Below are 22,449 nucleotides of genomic sequence, written 5' to 3' on the forward strand. Positions count from 1 at the left end.
CAGTATATATGTAATTTATACGTAAATATTCTTTCTTTTTTTAACACACACACACACACACACACACACACACACACACACACAACACACACACACACACACACACACACACACACACAGTTCTGTTTTCACTACCCTCCCTCTAACCATCCACTCTCTCTCTCCCTCCTCCCCACAGTGAACTGAAGCAGGAGCTGGACGAGGAGGGCAGTCGCTGCCTCCTGCTGTCACGGCAGAGATGCTTTAACCAGCGCTGCTGCATCCGCTGCTGCTCGCCCTTCACCTTTCTGCTCAACACAAAGCGCCAGTGCCACGACTGCCACTACAACGTCTGCAAGGCCTGCCGGGTCTACAACAAGCAGGACAAAGCCTGGCTCTGCTCCGCCTGCCAGAAGAGCAGGTAAGGTCGAGCGGTAGTAGTAGTGGTGGTGGTAGTGATCCAGATTTTGTGTGTGTGTGTGTGTGTGTGTGTGTGTGTGTGTGTGTGTGTGTGTGTGTGTGTGTGTGTGTCGCTGGTTACGAGATAGATGTATTATACAACAAATAGTTAAAATTTTTGGGGGGGGGGGTTAGATACAGAACAGGATAAAATCTTCCACTGGCTGAACCAATTGCACTAAGTTTAACACAACATGACAGAGAAAAGGAGGCTCACTGGTGTTCAAAGCAACAAAATTTCAATTTTAAATTTTCTCGCAGATGAAAGCACATGGGTCTGACCGCATACTTTGAGTTTGCTGGGGTCAAGAGGAGCACTGCCCCCCTGGTGGCTGAAACTGGTAATTTCATTGTTTAAAAAATTATTACGTTTGGCATGACCAGATATTTTATAAATATTTTAAATAACACAAAACAACTAAAAAGTGGTAGGTAATACATCTGATTTCATATACTGCTTTAGTAAAAAAAAAAATATTACCTGGCTGACAATGGGAGCAGCAGGACGCAAAAAATTTAGGTTTCCTAAATGCCATATATATAAATTTGTTGTCAGCTTGATTGTGCGTTTTGTGTATATTTGGACTTTTATATGTTTATTCCACTTTGTTTAAACGGCGAAGTGGAGAGGCCTCGTTCACCTGTTTGGAGCTGGCTGGTGAATGTGACACGCGTAGGCCTTGCTGGATACACCGTGACATTTTTTGTGGATCTACTGATCGCTGTGGATTACTTTTTTTTCGTGTCATTGGATTACGGCAAAATACGGAACTTTTTTCTTACTAACACCGTCTTAACGTTTTGGTGTTTTGGGTTGAGTATTCGGAGAGGCTCTCAACAGTACTGTAGGTCTAACATTACTGATTTTACTGTTACATTCAGTGTGGGGAAGGATACTTTCAAAACGTATTTACTGTAATACAGAATACATGCCCACAAATTAATTTGTAACGTATTTCGTTCGCTACTACCAATCTGAGTAACGTATTCTGAATACTTTGATTACCTCAGGATTACTTCCACATGAATTGATTGCTTTTTTAAGTGTAGGAATGCAGCTATCACATCCAGCTTACTAAACAGGCCTATAATGGTGTGTTCTTTTTATTTCCAACTAGCTGAATGTATACCGGAAAAAGCAGAAAATTATTGTATTGGTAGTCCCGAACTGCATATACTAAATAACAAAATCTTTACCACGAACTCATGCTAACGTTAGCTAGCATGTCAAACGGGGCTAGTCAGTCTTTAAACGGCTCTGCAGGTAGTAAATCAGCACGTAGGAGAATGTAAAGTCGCACGTCAATGTTAAAATAGCAAGGTGACCAGTAAAACTACAGCAGACGACTACCCTTGGCTAATTAAAAAAAATAGCTTACTTTAAGATGCTTCTTCAGGTTGGAGGTGGAGTAATTTGGACGATGAAAGGAGGTTGGTTGCTGGCAAGCAGAGGCTGCAATGCACAGTTATATTTCATTCTCCCTGTTCGTTCTTTAATGTGAAATGCTGTTTGAATTTCCAAGATAGAAACGTATTCCTGTCCTGGCTCTGTCGTGCCAGGTCCGACTCCATTGTGACTGATCACGCAAATAGCTATTTTTTTCGATTTCATATTGGGGCTTCTGGAAAATGCATAGAGTTGCCTTAATTTAGTCAGAGTGAATAAACTCGTGAAACAGAGAAGTATCGTCATGTAATCCATTGATTTCAACAATGTAACTGTATTCTAAATACCAACGATTTAAATTGTAACTGTAACGGAATACAGTTATTCATAATTTGTATTCTGAATACGTAACGCCGTTACATGTATTCCGTTACTCCCCAACACTGGTTACATTTTAATTGAATTATTCCGCCACCGTCTGTCTATTGCGTTCCAAGACAGCCGTGCCGTGATTGCCGATTGATTATTACCCATGTGTGCTTTGTTGAATGGTCTCAATGTTTTATTGTTTTATTTCATGTGAATACTAGTTTAATAGATGAGTAACTTAGTATTTGAAGTAATGCAGTAATGCAGGAAGTGTGCATTTAGTTTCCATGTTTATTGTGTTTCAACAACAATGTTCGTGAGTAAATCTACTGAAATGGCCACCACACCATAACAGAGGAGTGTGATGCGTAAGATGAGAAAGCAGAGGTTAAGCTGCATATCTCATAGCTGTAAACAAACAATGGGCATCTGTAGCTCTTTACCAAGTGCAAACCAGTATAGAAAGCATCAATGAAATGTTGGGGAGGGTCATGCCTCTTTTCCTAATCATTTTGGAGGGTCATACAAAATTCATTGTCGGCGTAGGGAGGGTCAAGTCTTCTTTGACGAAAGGTCCCAAAACTCCTCCAGTGGCCTCTTAAATAAATAACGAACAGTCCCTTAGTGTGGGTCTTTTATATTAATGGACGTCTTTTACATTCAAGCCATTGCTAAATTAGTTGCTACAAAGCTAATTAAGACTATCAGCTCCACAAAACTCTCTCTTTATTTGACAGTATGGCTAAGTTCAGAAAATGGTGTCATCCAGTGACTTTGAAGATAATTACCTCTTCTGAAGAGTTCATCATATATATATATATATATATATATATATATATATATATATATATATATATATATATATATATATATATATATATATATTTAATCCTCTGTGTACTCCTTGGCTACTAGCAACTGTGTGGAGGAGGGGTGGGGGTGGTGCGTGATCACAGAAGGCTTGTGTCATGTGGAAGTGCTGACAGTGTTAGAATTCCTCATGGGGGTGACAGAAACTACGCACTATAGCTTTAAGCTAAGAAAAAATGTCTAGTTTACTTTGTTCATGAAAATGGCTAAACCTATTGGATGAATTAGAAAATATGAAGTGATAAAGATTATTTTTGTTCAAATTTTAGAGAGTTGACGTTTGCTTTTAAAGGATATGACTGGTGTGATTCTATATGTTCCTTAAGCCTGGGGTAAAATAGAAAAGAAATAATTCCTAACCACGTCTGAAGGGAAAAGTGTCCTGAGCGGTGCAAAAACTGCCGTCAATGAGAGGGGGAGACACGATAAACGTTCAAACATTGTCAGATGTAGCCAATTCTGACAACGGAAAGGGGACACCTTTAATGCCAACAAATCCCTTGAAATGACCAGAACCAACAATGTGTTAGTCCTGCTTTCAGTATTTCTTCATCCTGTCTGTGGCACTCAAGCCCAATTCTATTGGTTCCTACTAAAGGTGATTCAATTAATTTATTTATATATGCATTTCTTTGTAACTATTTCCATCGGCGGATTGAAACACATTTGGTGATTTATTGTGTATTTACAGCAGCAGTACTATGTATGCCAGACTAAGAATAAACTACAGTGACCATTATTCTTGGTAATAAAGTAACCTTCCAGTGCAAAAGTGTGACTCACTGACGTGTTTTAATAGTTTTTGGACAACAATGGAGCAAGGCACTGGCTCAGATCTGGAGTTGGTCCCCGGGCGATGTAAATGGCTGCCCACTGCTCCCTTGAGGGATGGGTTAAATGCAGAGAATGAATTTCGCTACATGTATGTGTATGTGACAATAAAGTACCTTTACTTTTTTACTTGTTAGTAAGATAAATCCAGTGTCGTTTCATGGGATTTGTTGACAATAAGAAAAAATACAATATCACCATTTATCCTTTAAAAAACTACAATATATGCATTTGTCATGGGTGGCTGCAGATACTGTATCCCAGTAGGCATTGGGCAGAAAGGGGAGTACACCCTGGACAGACAGTCATCAAAATAATGCATACAGTATGGGCAATTAAAACTTTAAAATTCACTTCAGACTACTGAACCTTCTCACACTTAAATAAAAATGTCACAACCTAAAATTCATGATTTAGTGCTTTAAAAAACAATTAATTACCTCCCTGGAAATGTTTAAAGTTGTCCAACAACTTCTCAGAGGAAAAAGCCATAATATTGTTTACTTCCATCTCAGTTGTCAACTTAATGATGAAGGCATCAGTTATTTTTAAATTAGAAAGACAGATTTGACAGGAGAGCTGCTAGTTAGGCCTCACTGACAGTTTCCTCCACTTGTCTGTATGATGAGACACGACCACAGACTGCAGGAGTTACCTAAAGATGGTTGACACTTGGAGACTTTTTGTCACCTCCTGTCAACATACTCACTGTCCACACACTCACTCAGCTCCCTTCACTCTGCAACTCAACCGACTCAACAGATGGTAACTCATTAAACATGCTGACATGAATATCTCTGCAATACCAAATTGCTGTCATTCTTAAACATTCAATTATATCCCAGTTAATTTTAATCTTGAATATTGAGACTTGAAGATGAGACATACATGAATTAGATTGACATCAAAAATCTCTTTTACACGTGTGTACACGTGTGTACACTGATAACACATATACAGGAATATTGCACATTTCAAACTTTGAGAGAAAAGGCTGTTTTATGTAGTAAGATGCCAGTATAATAAACCTTTAGATTTACTATGGTACATTGAACGGTTAATATTTAAAATGTTTGCCATTGGGATCTTGGTAGAGATTCTGACCACTGAGCCTTTTCATTAATGTTCCTTCCTTATTTGATTCATAGGTGTAATTTACAGGGGGGATGAGGGGTTACAACCCCCCCAAAAAATCAAAACTGGCCAGTGCAAAAAACAAAAAAACTATTAGTAATCATTTCCTTTACATAAATAAAGACATTTGCATCATAACTTGGTGCAGAAAAGGCACGTATTGTTGCAGAAAAATTCATATGAATGCAGACAATGAAGTGTTTTGAAATACTCAAAATTTCAGTTTTGCTCAAAAGTGAAGATGTCAATTCTTTAGAAACGTATCAATAACATCATATTTAGGAGTCTGGGTTGTAATCTTTCAGTGTGTGTGTGACATACACTGTATTAAATTACTTCTGTTTTACTTATCTCTAAAACAAATATTTTATATAGGTTAAACTTATGCCAAGTCTACTGCATACTATCTTATAATCCATAAACTAAATCAAACGTGTTTAGTTAATATTCCTGCACAGTTTATCAACTGATGTTAGCATTACATATGTAGTAGGAAGTGGAATGGACAGTTAGAGCAGTTTAATACCCCAGACTGTATCATCAGCATAAACTTTTACCAATAAAACAAAGTATGCAGCGTTTGACACCTGTTAATGTGAGTTTATTTCATTCAGGGTGCTGTATTGGTATAAGATTGATCAAAAATGTTGACAAAGATCCGAATAACATACATATTGATTGTATTTTAAACTGCAGGTTTGATTGTGTGTCTCTCTCAGGTTGTTGAAGACACAGTCACTGGAGTGGTTCTACACTAATGTGAAGACGCGCTTTAAGAGGTTCGGCAGCGCCAAAGTGCTGAAGACTCTTTACAGGAAGCACCTGGCAGAGCACAGCGTGCTTTCAGAGCTTACTGGTAAACCACTCTGTTTATTATTGTTGTGGATAAAACATGTTAACTTTGGTGGAGACTTGATGTGTCTTATGTGACGCATTTTGGCAAAGAAATGAGATCTGCAAGAGTTCTGAAATCCTGAATATTACTAGATCTTTTTCTACAAGCCAAATTGCTCGTAGGTGTAAAGGGACAACTGCTAGCAAACACGTTAGCCATATTAACTCTGTAACGACCAAAAAAGAAAAAGGTGGACTGAAAAAATGTGTCACTACAGGTAATCATCATTTAATAGGCTATGTCAGTTATATTTAAATTGACTGAGGACATTATTCTTGACCTTAATAAAAAAACAAAGGTTTAACAATAGTCCTATAATAACTTCCTCAAAGCTTACTTACAAGCCCGGTCCATGTTTTTAGTTGTTATTTCAGAGTAGTGTTCCTTTAAGCTATCCTGCACATCTGAATGTGAAGCATGTAGCAAAAACATGGCTTTGCTGGAGCCAGCGATGCTGAAAATGTATTCGTAGTACTATGCAGTGCTTTGAATAAGACCTTCTCCCAGCAGCATATGCTCCAGCATGTACAGGACAGAGCGATGAAGGTGGAGGAGTGCGTCTCCGGGCCATTACTTCAGAGTCTCTGATCTGATTGAACAGACAAGGGATTTCAGAAAATTATTAGTGTTTTGTGGAGGAGAGGTCGCCAGCTGCAGATGATGCAGAGCTGTGACCCCTGTGGGAGGAGGACTGATGTGGGTTGGCATCAGGCCATCTTTCAGTGTCTCGTTCTGGTTAACGATTTTCTATCTCTGCTCACAAGCACACTGTATCATACATTTGAATTTGTTTATGACTGACCCACACTGGAAATTAAGCAGTGTTTATTCAGCTGCCAATTGCACATATCTGCATAGTCTGACTCATGGAAAGCTCTGCTGATATAACTTTGAAGAAGAAGAATAATAATAATGCCTTTATTTATCCCACGAGGGGAAATTCACAATTTTCACTCTTTTATTACAGTTGTGCACACATTAAACACAGGCCTGAATTAAAAACATTCTCAGGATTTATACATGCTATCACACTAACATATATATGTGAACAGGAGGTGAACTGGCATTTGGGTTAAGTGGCATTTCTCCAGCTACCAGTCCACACTCAGTACTTCGTCCATTACGGCGACTTGAACCAGCGACCCTCCGGTTCCTAACCCAAGTCCCTACTGACTGAGCTACTACCACCCCCAGTATTATCAGAATTAGTAGAGCTGACATTTGGGGACTAATGGCTAGTAGGTAGTGGGTAGAGGCCTCATCATGTGAGATTTGTCTCCCTCCCTTCACTAGCAATACATTTTGGATGACCCTCCAAAATGATTGGGGGGGAAAAGGGATGATCTTCCTCAGCAATGTATTGATGCCTTCTGTACTAGTTTGCACTTGGCAAAGGTGTACAGATGCCCATTGTTTTTCTGCAGCCATGACATATGTAACTAAACCTCTGCATTCTCATCTTACACATCATACTCCTCTGTTATGGTGTGGTGGCCATTTCAGTAGATTTACTCACTACCATTGTTGTAGAAACACAATAAGCATGGAAACTAAATACACACTTCCTGCATTACTACATTAATTCAAATACTAAGTTACTCATCTAGTAAACTAGTATTCACATGAAATTAAACAATAAAACATTGTACATTGTCATTCAACAAAGGACACTGGGTAATAAGACATTCAACACTGGTTGCTATGGACTCGTCACTATGCTTCCTCAGTCATTGTATATTTTAGCATAGGTAAAGCTGCCGAAGCTGAACATTATCCAAAACTCTCATTTCTCAGACGAGCATCAATTTGGGAGCTTGCATGCTACCACTCCTTCCTTCTCAAATTACTTGAAAAGGCTGTTGTTTGCACAATTTCACTAATAATCACCGGGACCGAAAGCATATTTGAGTCGGGTATGGCTGCAGCCTGGAGACCCTTCATCTCATGCCTTCCCGACTGTGATATATATTTTTTTCCCACTATAGCCACGCCAAGACCCGCCCTTCAATAGCTACTATTGGCTAGGCGTCCATGCTTACGCAAGGTAATGTAACCTGATTTGTTCAGGTCCTATCCCCTGACCAATCGGCTATCCTAACCTTAACCACTCAAGGTCAAATGCCTAACCCCAACCCAATCGACCACTATGGCCACGCCAAGTGCGTCTTGGTATGGCACTGGAACGCATATTAGGGTGACCAAACGTCCTCTTTTGCCCGGACATGTCCACTTTTTACGTACTGTCCGGGGGGGTCCGGGCGGGTTTTATAAATTCATGAAAATGTCCGGTTTTCACTGTTTTTCATGGGTCTATTACGCGTGTACTTAAATTGACTGGCGCTTTGCACAGTGTACTACGGTACTTTGTTGTGTGACGTAATTCCCGAGCGGCTGCTTTGTGGGCGGCTCTGCGACGCGCACATACAGGGACTAGAGCAGACAGCGGAGCAGCATTACACACAAAATGCTGCAGCGTTTCCTGCTAAAGTTTTCCCACCGTGGTCAGAAAACACAGGGGAGACACTTTGTTTCTCTCGCTATGACTCTAGTCTACTCTAGTCGTACTCGCTCGCCGTCACTCTTCCTTAATTCTCCCTCGCTCTATCACCCACTCCCCACACACACAGACATGCCGGCTCGACACACACACCAGCGCACAAGTATTAACATCAGGCTACGGCGATAGCTCTGCGTGGAGCCTGCGTACAACCATAAAACAAGACTTAGTGCAGCTTCACAGTTGAACTGCAAAAAAAATGTCCCACGGTACCGTCCCGGTCGGGACCGGATTAGTGGGGGCGCGGAGTGCACCGTGTGCAAAGCTGGCACATATGTTTTAGTGTCTTTATTATTTATCTTATTACATTGAAAAGGTATTAAGACATATTTTGTTGTAGCTGGATTTTCCAACACAGAAGAGGTCATATTTAGAACATTATTTCATATTATTTATTTATTTTAAAAGAGAGATATTATTTTGTTACAGGTTGTTACAGATTTTATTTTATTACAGAAGTTATTTTTGCACCATCGAGGCATAATAAAGCATGTTCATTAACCATTAATTAAGCCTGTCTGAATTTTTGTCTCGAGGCCGGGCCAAGTGTCCTCTTTTTTGGAAATCAAAATATGGTCACCCTAACGCATATCTCCTATGGCGCCATTTTGATGCTACCAAGCCATCACCTCCCATTAGCATTCCATTGACTGCCATTCATTTTGGTACCACTTTGACAGCGAATAACTTTACCTCTGAAGCGTTTAAAGACTCTATTTGTCCATTGTTGATTTAGAAACACAACAATGTATAAAAGGCTCCATTACCTTGTACCTCACGTTATGGCTCCATAGCAGACGTTTTTGTAAAAATAGGCTAACGATTGTGTCATAACCACGTGACTTACTGTCACACAGTAGATAAATTACAGTACAGGAGAAGCTCACAGGCAGTTTCGACTCACATTAGCGGTTTAAGTTTAATTACTAATGTTAACTAGCATTTTAGTTAGCAAAAATTAGCCTGTGCCCATGTTATCTCCTTACATATACCTACACTCTCCATCTCTGTAAGATTGGGAATGATTGAGATTTCTCTTGGCACAGCTACTAGAAGACTTAAAACTTTCAGACAGGTTGCTCACGTCACATTTACGTCTTCGAGCTCAGTTGGAGGCTGCGCAGTAACGCTCAGCCATCACCGGATAAGTGCTTCTAATATCCTTCACTGGTCTCCGTCCAGAGCAACGGGATCTGTCGGTCCATTTTATATATGTCTATGTGTCCGCGGCGCGAGCTTCGACTTTTCAACATAAAAGCTTGCGTCTGGTCTGCTATGTTTCTGTACGTGTTTTGGATGATTTTTAACTAAACCGTACGGCAATCATGCTAATGAATAAATTTTTTTTTTTCAGCAGATGTCTTAGTTACAACACGATGGAGCTAGCAAAGCAGTTTTGTGTTTATATGTGCAAGCGGGATTTATTCAGTTTGGGAAATCCCACGGTCTCTACAGCTCAAATTGTCTGGCTGACTAAACAAGGAGGGATCTGTTGCTGTTCTCATGAATACAAAAGTTGGGTGACCCTCCCATCAACAAAGAATACAAAGACATGACCCTCCCCTATTTTCCTCCGGTGGTCCATTCCATAAATACTGAACAGTCACTAATAGCAATCCGCCATGGAACAAGCGTGCATGCTTTTAAAGGGAATGTGAGATAACGCTCTGATTTGTTTATTGCATGTTACGCCCAAACCACACCTATGAGTAATGTAGTTACTTCAGACCAACCAATTTTAGATTTGCGTCAGGCGCAAGAGTCATTTATCCCGCCGGTAAAATGGCAACAACGCCCGAGATCCGCCCACAAAGCTACTTGCGTTTGGCATTTGATACTTGCGTTTCAGATCGTTAAAATAGGGCCCTACATGTTGTCATGCTCTTGATGATCTCTGTGAGATTGTATTTGTATTTTTCTAACCGGGAAAGAATGGTTTAATCTACAGTATGATTCCTAATTTTCTTGAGAATATTTGGTTAAAATTCAAATGTTATACTGATACAAGGATGACTTAAACTACTGTGATTGTAGCTTCTACTGTATACATATACATTTAGGATGCACATCACATTAGTATTATGTTTCTTATGTATAAACATATTACAGTGACATACATATACTCATGTATGAAGCTGTCAGTTCACCTTCCTGAGATTCTCATGGGGCCTTTAGGGTTACTGTGACCTTTTAGCTGATGTTGTGGAGCTAACTGTGTTGGTCATGAGTCTTTTTGTCCCTGTGCTGCGGCCAAATGTGTCAAAACACATTAGATGTTACAACACAGAAACACACACACACACACACACACACACACCAGGGGTCACAGGAACAAAGTCCATGCTGCAGAAAATACATAATTCTGTCTTCACAGGATATCTCACACACATGAACTTATGCTTGCCTCTAGGGATTTTTAGCAATAAAGAGTAGAGTGCATTCTGCATTTTCAAAATAATCAACAGTTGGTCTAAGTCTCTTTGCCCCATAAAATGATTGGGAGTGACCCTGTGTACTCTACTGTACCTCTAAACCAGCAGCACAGATCAGGTCGCCTGGTAATACCATGTGGCCTCTCTAATGCACTTATATAACTACAAATGGCTGCATTGTTGCATGAATATTTACATGACATGAAAAGAGATTAGGGCTCACAGTTAAAAAGGAGAAACTGACTGACTGAACTCTGCTGATCTATCAACAAACTCTCTAAAATTAAGGTATGTAGTTAAGATCTCAAACCTTTATAATTTAAGGGCAGATATCCTGTATGTTATGTTTAAACTATATTAACAGCACAGATATGTCATCAACTTATGCTTTTTAGTATTTTCTTAATTCTGTTTATAGTTATATTTTGTTGTTTTGGGTTAAATTTGTCGGCTTTATTTAAATGGAGCATTTCAAACACAGGCCATTCAAAGTGATTCACATGGCAAAGATTAGAATGGGATTTAAGAACAAGCAATAAAAAAGACAATAAAATCTATTCAGAGACTGCAGACCTCTGCCAAGGCATGCCCTATCTCACAGTGTTAATGCAGTGTGAATCTTCCCAGTCAGGAAGTCGTTTTTTTAATTATTTTGACACCACATGAATGCAGCACAAATGCAAATCTCGCATTAAGTGAAAAATAATGTATATCTGCCCTGTGATCTGGATTGCTCCAAAATGTAATAGGTTCTTCCTCCTTGGTCCATGCTACACCCTTTCACCAAGTTCATGAAAATCGGGTAGTCTTACTTAATATTGCTGACAAACAAATCAAACCAAAAAATTTGTTTGCTTTTTGTACAAAAAAATAGAAAGAAAATCTATCTTCAATTGCATGCAATATTTTAAAGGAATGTCTGAATTAATGAGGGAAAAAAATAACCAAGCACAATACATGGTAATCTATTTTTTTTTCCAAAACTTGACAACAACAACAAAAATCTCATTAGGGACAATTCATTTGAGATTCCTGCATTAATAACATATGCAAAGTAATTATCATAATTTCTATGACATTTTCTGTTATTAGACTATATACTGTAGTTGATGCATTCAATTGATACCATATGATACAGCCATTACACACATTAAAAGTGAACGACCAAGTGAAACATGAAAGGCACACTTTTCTTTTTGTATTTATTTATTCATCTTTTTCTTAATGTCCCATCTGATTTAAAAAACAACAACCTTGGTATAGTTTCGGGATGACGTCTTAATCCCATGTGAATCTGCTGCATCTGTCTTTTCATGTACATGACATCTGTGTGACATCTGTGTGTGTGTGTGCAGAGGGCAGCACCTACGAGGAGAGTATCTGCAATGAGGGCAGCATCTGTGGGAGCGACTCAACCTTCTACAGACAAAGTGAAGGTGCAGACATGTTTTATAATGATTTCACAGATCTTCGTTTGTACTGTACACCTTTTTATGTGAAGCATTTTGTAAATTCATTTTTGGATTAATAGAATTTAAGCTTTTATTTCTGTGCCAAGACATCTTCTGGTAGCACGTATGCAAAACCAAAGGATATACTTCAACATAATCTGTTTACATTATGTGTATGTGCAACATTTAAAAGAAAGTATGCACTGAGAAACAGAAGAAAGAAGTTGACCCTATAAAGGGATTTTTCCCTCATCTCGCAGGTACTGTACATGTTTATCATATGTGAATAGCAAGTTCAGGATTTGTGCATTATAAATACCGTATACTGTATCTCATATTAGTGGTACTGCAGCAGTGATAGCAGTGCTGAGTCCCTTAAAGCACCTACTGTAGTAGTAATAATACTGTAGCAAAAGACGTAATCATAGTTGTAGTGGCACAAATACTAGAAGTTGGCGTGCAGGAGCAATACCCTAGTAGCAGTTATATATATTAGTTGTAACTCATCTATGTGGCTCTAGTAATTTATTTTTGTGTACTGAAGTACACAAATGTAAAATAAGGTACAGCTAATACCACTACCGGGCCAAATTAACTCTCTAAGGGTCCCTGAGGCAAAAATGAGCTGTGTATTCCCCAACCTAGTTTGCTTAGAAGCTGATTAAGTGCTATTTATCTGGTTCACAAGATCAACCTTGAGGCCCTTTCCATTTAGTTTTTTGTATTGATTAAACAAGATACGTGTTAATTAGTGAGCTTTAGAAGTGCTAGTAGGTGGATTTTGTGATGAACAGAGCCAGGCTGTTTCCCCCTGTTCAGTCTTTGCGGTAAGCTAAGATAACCAGCTGCTGGCTCCTTCTTCATATTGAATGGGCAAATTTGAGTCATACTGATTTTCTCATGTGACTCTACAAGAAAAAAGAAAATAAGTGTATTTTCCATAATGTGTGTTACAACAAGATGTTGACGCAGGGCCTCGTGATTGAGGTAAAAAGGTAAAAATGCACGAGTCATTGAAGACCCATTCCATGTCAGTTGTTAAAAAATCATTTCAGTAAACTGTAATCTTTGGGGCCACGAGTCAGTTGCCCCAGTTGGTAATTCAGCCACTTAACAGTGAGTGCCTAATTCAATCTCTATAAGAAAGTCGCCACAACTGACCCTCTGTTGCTACATTTTTCAGTTCAAGTTTATTTTGGGGTCTTTGTAATCCTCTCATGAATCCATCCATGAACTTATATTTATTCCCAGAACCTAGTGCTTTACAGCAGATGAAGCAGTGGAGGGATGCATTTTGATCTTGATTTATGCTGTGATCTCCTGGCATGTCAAACAGTGATATTTTTCTTTTCAGTCTGTTTTGCTCTCTTGTTTGCTGTCCCACTCTGCCCTCACTTCTCATTCTCCCAGTTCACTGCACTAACAGGATTAGTGACTGCAAACATGAATGAAAAGCTGCAGCAGCCTGATGGTCATGTCTCTTTCTGTTACTTTGATTTCAATTCCATTTAAAGCATCATTCAGGTAACAATAAAAGAAGTGATTGTTTCTTTGTGTTCAGAGCACAGCATGGCAGAGACACTCACCGTGGCATTGCGGGTGGCAGAGGAGGCTGTAGACGAGGCCATTTCCAAGGCTGAGTCCGACACTGCCAATCAGGTTGTTTAGCTTGTCTTATAGTCTGTCATTATATATGTATTGTTGAATTCCTATCTGCACACACTGTCCTGCACTATGTCTCCCAAAACCGTTAAGTTGTTTGCTTTGACATTAATTTACATCTGTGCACTATAATTACCTTTTTCAGAAAGAACTGTATTGTAGATACTGCAGTATGCTATTTTTTTATAGGTCTGCAACACATGTACTTTAAGTACAGTATCCTCTGCAGTCCTTTCATCATGTTCCTCCTTAATCTGATTTATCTGCTTTTTCTCTTTTGAGTCAGAGTTTAAATCAGATTATGGAAAACCATCAGGATTATGCTGCAATACAAATGACAGTTTAATACTACAGTGTAAGACAATGCCATTGTTAGGCCAACAAAACAATGCAAAATAATGTGGATCATTGGTAATATTGAACATAAAGAAGTTACTTTTACTTCACAATTTTAGAACACTGTTTATAACAATCTCTGATAGAAAAATAACAGATTATATGTTGATTGAATTCCTGTATTCTACACTCAACATAAAGTTCCCCTTGTTTATCAACCTGAAAACCCTTCCGTCTTTCACAAGAGACACTATTGATATGATAAACTTACCTGGTCTCCTCAGATGCAGAAGGTTTGTAAACCACCATGAAGGAGGCTTTGACTCATCAATGGATTACTGAATGGAGTTTCTGTTTAAACTGATTATTTGTCGTCGAACTGTTCTGAAGTGTTTGGTATAATATCTGTGTCAGTGTGGATCTGCTGTGAAGTTTTAGATTGAAGTATGACAGCCTGGCGTCATCTCAAGTGTAAAGGAAATACTGAAGTTCAGCTGCAGTTTTTCAACAAGAGACGCAAATGACTACAAAGAGACACGGAACAAATACTGTACAAACAACGCGGCCCCCTATTGCAATTGATCTCTGTACCTTGGTTCATATCTCACAATGTTTTCCTAGATGGCTAAATAAGAATAATACATGTTCCAGAACAATCCCAAATTACATTTCTGTTTCTGCAGCCACTTTCTAAAATACTACAGTATGTTAGAAAATATTTATTTCTTCACTAATCTAATCGTTGAACTGACTACAGCAAATACTGTATGTATATTTAGAGCATGTGTTTGGAGGAGTAATCCGCTTATAGTGTGTATTTTTGTGTGTGGTGCTCCACATAGCTTTCTTATTTGTGTGTTGGTTTGTTTGTTTACCAGGAGAAGCAGAATGAGGCTCACTATCTGCGGGAGCACAGAGGAGAGCTCATTGAGGAACTGGCCAAAACTATTGTGCAAAAAGTAAGAAGAGAAATATTTAGATTTTGCTGTCTGACTCACTTTATAGTGTGTGATTATGTTGATTTCAAGTACATCTTAAAGGAATATTTCACCATTGGAAAGATGAATATATATTTAAATTGGGTCACTTATGTAGTAGAAATGTGAATTTTTTTTTAAATTGGTGGCTTCTAGGCCAAGAAAAGCCAGAAAATGTGTTTTTGGCTCATGTGGATGAAAGACACCAAATCCCAGAATGCACTTGCTTTGCTGCTTTAGCGTCTACTCCCAAGCCACGTTTACCCTTTACAGACAGACAGTGAGGCGATCAACTCAACAAGTGTGTTTTATTGTCATTTCAACCATATACATGAAAAAACGTTTCAAGTAGTGTTACACATTTAAAATATATACTTTTTTGCCACATCTGATACATTATCTGGACTTCTTTCAGCGGATTGATTGATAGCTCCAGAGTGAACAGAACTGTGTCCATGGCAACGCTCTGCTATGCATGGCAACGGTGTGTTATCCTTAGCAGCGGTCTGTTATCAAGAAAATAACAGACCGCATTCTACATTAGAATTCAACCAAGCCATAAAAGAAGGCTAACACATAGCTACTAGCATTAGCTCTTGGTGGGCTGTGGTATAAACATCGAGTATAAATACAGCCGTAAATTTGCGTGGGATGTAGAATGGTCGGCATTTTACAGTCACAAACTCCACCAGCAGTTAGCAGTTAGTTGGATACAAATCACCCCATTTCTGCAACAGGCAGTCCGGGGTAACACAGCCCACCTCCACTAGCTAGTCTTACCCGGTGACAGAGCAGCAGGCTGGATTGTCCACAGCAATATTTCCACAACAACAAAAACACAGCACAGCAGTCTCTGAACTCACGTTGGGAGTTTCGTTGAAGTTGGATGTAGTCCAGTTTGTTTAATGAGCGGACACTTGCAAGCAGGATTGGTGAACAGATGGCAGGCTAGCGTAAGCTTTCCACCGGCACACTCGTTCAACGCTCCCCGCTGATGAGGTCTCTTTACCGGCCAGAGCCATCGAGCACCACCGCCGCTCTCCATGCAGGCGAAGCTCGCTTAGTGTGTCGAGTATTGCGTCTGTAATAAAGTGTCCTGCATATTCTCCGACAGCCGACAGTCCAACCCCCTATGGGCTATGCGGAAGTGGCTCCTAATACAGGCTGTAGTCTTTTGCCTCTGGGCAAAAAAGCCTCAGATGACGCAAAAATCGTCATTTTGCGTCATCTGAGGCTTTTTTCCAGACCCACAATACAGAGATCTCCCCTCTCAGGGGGACATGAGGGAGGGAAGCACGGTTATTCAAAAATACTACCGGGTTTCTACTGATACAAAGCTTAATGCTAAATCGGTGAAGTATCCCTTTAAAGCAAAACCATTAACACCTGCAGATTTTTGTGTTGTGTGTTTGTATAGAGCCATATGCAGCACTAATCATGTCTCTGTCTCTCTTAGATTATTAGTACGAGGAAGGCTTTGGCTGAGATGAGGGCAGAATATGACCAGGATTGGCCACTTGAACACAACACTGACCTTTATCATCATCATAAGTCCGACTGTGATCAAGCCTCCAGCTCCCTTAAACACCAACCAGGCCTCTGGGTAAACAAGTCACACTCACTTAAAGTTTTACTGTACAATAAATTTACAATGGCTGTGTAGAAGAAACAGTTGTGAAAAGTGCATCTAGTACTTTCATTTATTATTAAAAATTAAACTAAACCAGTGGTTGCCAACTATTTTGGCTTGATACCCTTTACAAATAAAACTGTATTTATGAGTTCAGATGTCTTTTGAGTTGTTTGCAAAATAAATATCCCCTCTAAACTTCTCAGATGGTTTAATTAAAATAACATAACTGTTCATACCTGCAAACTAGGCGAAAATCGTCGTTTTGAATGTGAAAGTGAAAATGTAATCCACGTGAATCATGTAGATCCGAAGAGTTGCTTTTTTGGGGGGAAGGCGGGGGGGTCCGAGACCCGGTGCTAATACAGCTAATAACGACCGTTATCTACCGGACCGAATTGCAACGCGGATTTCGGTGCCACTGAAATGCCTGCGCTTCTCTCTGATGCTCCGAAAACGGATGTTAGAGGCAACCTAAACATCGCCGCATGTCACGCTAGTTAACACTACACATGGCAGCAGATAACGTTAGCCTACCGTTAGCTAGCAGCTGGAGTAAACACGGTTAAAAGGTGTCACCTTTAAAATGTGTCACCTTTTTCAGCCCTTCTGAGTTTGCAGGTATTAGAAGCTTAAACAAAGCTTTATCAAATCATTGCTTGTGTTGTAGGGAAATACCTGGGAGGTCCAGATGGTCAGGGTTTGATTATGTTAGTTTTACCAACTTGAGCCTAACCAGTTCTAGATTTTTGAGGTTCAAACCACTATCAATAACTAAGAGTTTGAAAAATACTATAAACATTTTTTTTTTTCAACAGGTAAAATTATCTGATATTTATTAAAAACTAAGCAAATATTAGAGAAAAGTCCAAAATATAAGTACACATTTGTGTAGCAGAATTTAGTATTTCCCCCTTCTTTCCTGCTTCATTAATCATCTCACGACCCCTCGGCTTTATCTTGTGACTCTTTGGAGGCGCTCCGACCCCCAGGTTAAAAACCACTGGACTAAACTAACAAACTGTATATAAAGTTTGCAAAACTACCTCCTCTTCAAGCAGCTACTGTAAAATGCTGCTTACACATGAAGGCATCAGTAATAACAATCTTAATATTGTCAGATATAAGATTATATATCAGTGACAGGGACCATTTTTCTGCAGAATGAGTATTTTACTTATGGTGACATGTGCTGACCTCTGCTGGTTAACCTGGTCAACCTGCTCCACTGACTTCATCTTATTGGAGAGTCAGACATCCAGTGTGACTGTGACACAACAATCACTCATTTTTATTTGTCATCTTTCTCCTCTCAGAGGTCACACTCTGCCTTCTCCCTGTTGGACAATGACCCTCCAGGTCTGATACAAGACTCCTCACAGGCGCTAAAGAAGGATGGAGGTGGGTTAGCTATGTCAACCTGGAAGAGTGTAGACCGGCTGGACAACACTGGTAAGATCTTGTTGCTCTTTATCTTTATAAACCCACCAGTTCTTTTAGGTTTTCTTTTGCCAGTAATTGGTTAACTTTGCACATTCAAAATATTCTATTTTTTATCAACCAAGAGAAGCATCAAATTCTATTTTAGCTCAAAGATTTTACTTAATGGATTATCAAAAAGTAATTGCTGTGTGTGCATGAATGCGTGTGTGTGTAGGTGTGTCCTCAGTGCTGAAGAGCCCAGACGGGAACTGGATCGCCCTGCAGAGCGCTCAGCTGTCTCGTCCCAGCCTGCTGACCAGAAGGAAGAGCCTAGTCTTCAGTGCCTTGGAGAGGGAGTCTGAAGTAGTGTCCGCCTACGAAGGCATGGGCTCTGACCTCGAAACCAAACCCGACCCTGACAGATCTTGGGGTGCCGTCCTCCAGGAGATCCACAGGAAGATGACGGACTCTAACTCCAACCTGCAGGACACCCGCGACAGGATCCCATCCCCACTGATGGGCCGCCGAGGCAGCAGAGATGATCTGTTTTCAGACTCTGAGGGGAACTGGAAGCCTAACACACCTGTGTTGGCTCTTTTTAAGAGGAAGGTACCCGCAGAGATCAGGCGACCTTCATCCTCCCTTAGGACCAGCATCATCGATGTGAACTTTAACGTGGAAAGAGCCGGACTGGAAGAGGAGAGCAAGGTGGCTGCAGAGCCGGATGTGGGAAAAGTCAGGAGATCGCGGAGGAAAAAGAGGAGTAAAAAAGAGTTGTCTTCTGTGCTGGTAAGAAATAAATTACATTAAACTACAAACTGATGAGATGAAATGAGATGGGAAAATCTTTTAATGACTCACAGCGAAAGAGTTTAATCGAAATAATGCTGTAGCCAAGTAGGCTTTACATAACTATGTGAAACTGCCAATTCTGGTTCTATAACATGTTAAATTTCCTGTAAAGGTTTGTGAATTCCTTTCTTTTGTTTTGAATAAATAAGAATAAAAGATTATTCGAAAATAAAAATAAAGTACCTTATATTCCTTATAAACTAGTAAAAAAATATCTGCTCTCTTGTCTTCCCTCATTGGTATTAATGGGGGTGTAATTTAATTCAACAGCACCACAAACTACAGCCTCATAAATGACCATAAAGTATCAGTAAAGAATCAACGCCCTTTTTAAAACTGTTTCACATGAAGGTAGAATGTATTGCAGGACTGTTGTATTATATGTAATCCGTTTCAGTTTAGTGTACCTAATTAATGGCAACTAAGAATATAATAAAACTTTAATAAAATACAAACAATTGTTGGTATAGCTTGTGCAGAGGTCTTGTTTTATTTGCCTTTGTAGAGTTGAAATGCTGCCTAAATTACACAGATATAAATAATAAATACTCAAAAGCAAATGTTAGAAACATTAGAGAATGTCATACTTCATTCACCACAGAAATATACATGTATTCTTAAATCTGTTATATCTTACATTCACAGGATTACAGCAACAAAGACAACCATTTGCAACATCCTTCTGATGCTGCAACCCCTGAACCTTTTCACCTCGAGGGTGACATGACAGGACATGGAACAAATCAGATTGAGCAGGAGTACACGCTAAAGCTACATCCATTAGCAGGCCGCGTTTCTGAGTCCTCCACCGGAGAAGAAGAAGTGAGAGATGCTGGTAATGATGGACAGAGGGAGGAAAAGAGACGGGGGAGTGAGGACAGAGATGAAGAAGATGAGAGGCTGTGGAGGATGGAGATTGACTTGGATGAAAAAAGAACAGAGGAAGAGAAAGACGTAGATGATAAAGAGATGAAATACAGATTATTCAGGCTCATCGCACAGTCCACACTCACATACTTCTCATCTACTGATGAGTTAGACAAAGCTGGTCAGAGTAAAGAAGAATGGGAAGGAGACAGGGATGAAGATATGGATCAAAAGGTGAAAAAGACAGACGGACTTAGTTCTAAACTCTGTCAGCTGGAAAAAGAAGTCCGGGCCAACCAGTTCTCCTCCACAGAGGATGAGCTGGACAGAGTTGGCATCATTGATGAAGAGAAGAAGAAGACAGGCGAGGAGGAGGAGGACCTGGCAGTGAAAGTGTGCCGATTAGCTAACCAAGCCAACGCCACCCAGTTTTCATCCACGGAGGATGAGTTAGACCGAGCAGGCAGAGGTGAAGAGGGGAAGGAAGCGATAGACGAAGAGAAGCTGTGGAAACTGGAGGCGGAAAAAGACGCCCATGCCGCTCAACTGCGTGATTTGGCCAGTCTAGTTAGTGCTTCCCAGTTTTCTTCCACTGAGGATGAGCTGGACAGAGTTGGAGAGAATGAGGTGGAGGTGGAGCAGGAAGTAAATGAAGTAGGAATTAAGAGGGAGGAAGCAGTGGGAAAGAATCGGGAAAGGAGAGAATCATTTGGAGATTTGGATGTGACAATGTTTGATTTAAGGTATGAAATTGAGGAAAGAAAGACGGAGAGCAGTGATGAAAAAGTTGAAGTTGTCCAACAAGATCAAACAGAGGTAGAGGAACATATACATTGCATGGAGGAGAGAGTAACAGATGAGAATGAAAGAATGGTAAAGGGGCATATATGTGAAGAAGTGGAAGTTATGAAAGAGGACAAGGCTAAAAAAGCAAAAGAGACAGAGGAAAGACAAGAGATGGAGTCTCTGCAAGCAGAGAAAACGGAGGAGATATTATCCTTACATGAGACAAAAGTCCAACAAGAGAAGTGGCCAGACAAAGAGGAAGGAGAAGAGAGACAGGAAGAGGAAAAGATTAGAGAAAGCAAAGGGAGTCAGGACACAGCAGACAGCGATGAGGAAGATGCAGAATTTCACAGAATAATCAGCAGCATGTTAATGATGACTTTGGATGACATGCAGGTAGAGACATCAAAGGATGAAGCTGCAGAAAATGGGAGCATAAATATAGAGCCAGAGGAAGTAGAGACCGATGAGAATGTAAAAATTGGGTTCGAAAATGGATTTGAGGAAACCGCTGTCGATGCACAAAGCACAAATGAATCAGAGGAGACAGAAAGTGCTAAAGGGGTCCAAAGTCAAGACGACAACTTGATGCCAGAGTCGGCTGTGAGAGAAAGACCAGGAGAAAATGTATGTGAGCAAATTCGAGGAGATATTTCCAGAAAAAAGGAGAGTGGAGATGCCACAGGTAAAAATGACAATCAGCAGGAAAAATATGCAGATGCACAAGAAAAAAGACCTTTAGCAATCAAAGAGACACGTAAGGATCATGACGAACAAGAGGACAGAAAAGTTACGACTGAGTGGAAAATGATAGAGACGCAAGAAGATACTGCAGAGGGAGCTTTTGAAAATAAAGAAACGGATATAAGACTGGAGGAAACCAAGGAAGAAAATGCAGATGACATGGAGCAGAGCAGCATCTCTTCTCTAAAGGAGGGTTTACTGTCACCTGAGGAGATTCAAAGCGTAATAACTACATTTTCTAATCTCACTCTGGACAGTGATACATAATACATGCAACATTACCGTTGGTGGCTAACACTCCCTGCAAGAGTAACAAAAGTCCTATGCCGTTTCAAAAGCCCATGTATACCCTATGTTTTCCACTAACAGTCTGTTGTGATTTTAGCATTAAAGTGAGTCTATGTAACTTTTGAAAGGGAAATTACACATTCTCCCTTTAACAAAGGAAAAGTTGAATAAATTAGCAATAAAACGCACCGTTGCACATTTGGAATACATTCAGAGGTTTTGATGCTACAGCCTCACTTGTTCTGGCCTCTAAAAGCAGAACATGTACCTATTCTCACGGAAATACCAAGCCGTTTGTTTTTTTCCTGTCCATTCTCCTCTAAGGGCCCTATTTTAACAATCTAAGTGCACGGCGTGAAGCGCATTGCTAGTTTGACGGCGGAAAAAAGGGTCCGTGTGCCGGGCACATGGTTCAAAAGGGTTGTACTTAGTGTCTTCATTAATTCATAGGTGTGTTTTGGGCATAACGTGCAATAAACCAATCAGATTTTCATCTCCCATTCCCTTTAAAAGCCAGGCGT

The 22,449-nt window shown here is 39.9% G+C and overlaps 1 protein-coding gene across 12 annotated transcripts in view; it reads left to right on the top strand.

Moving 5' to 3' along the window:
• si:ch211-106h4.9 (rab effector MyRIP) overlaps window positions 1-22,449 on the top strand; it is a 51,962-nt gene that overhangs the window by 15,985 nt on the left and 13,528 nt on the right. For 9 of the 12 annotated variants that reach the window (XM_039815886.1, XM_039815882.1, XM_039815889.1 and 6 more), the window contains 9 exons: window positions 179-400; window positions 5,749-5,885; window positions 12,269-12,349; window positions 13,926-14,023; window positions 15,241-15,321; window positions 16,796-16,942; window positions 18,286-18,421; window positions 18,627-19,180; window positions 19,889-21,862. In XM_039815886.1, the coding sequence (XP_039671820.1) occupies window positions 179-400; window positions 5,749-5,885; window positions 12,269-12,349; window positions 13,926-14,023; window positions 15,241-15,321; window positions 16,796-16,942; window positions 18,286-18,421; window positions 18,627-19,180; window positions 19,889-21,862 (3,430 nt within the window). Of the gene's footprint in view, window positions 1-178; window positions 401-5,748; window positions 5,886-10,603; window positions 11,202-12,268; window positions 12,350-12,386; window positions 13,836-13,925; window positions 14,024-15,240; window positions 15,322-16,795; window positions 16,943-18,285; window positions 18,422-18,626; window positions 19,181-19,888; window positions 22,292-22,449 lie in introns of those variants that run through there. The other 3 variants (XM_039815893.1, XM_039815894.1, XM_039815890.1) reach the window with 3 other exon arrangements.

Source organism: Perca fluviatilis, chromosome 11, assembly GCF_010015445.1.
Source record: "Perca fluviatilis chromosome 11, GENO_Pfluv_1.0, whole genome shotgun sequence".
Classification (NCBI taxonomy): domain Eukaryota; kingdom Metazoa; phylum Chordata; class Actinopteri; order Perciformes; family Percidae; genus Perca; species Perca fluviatilis.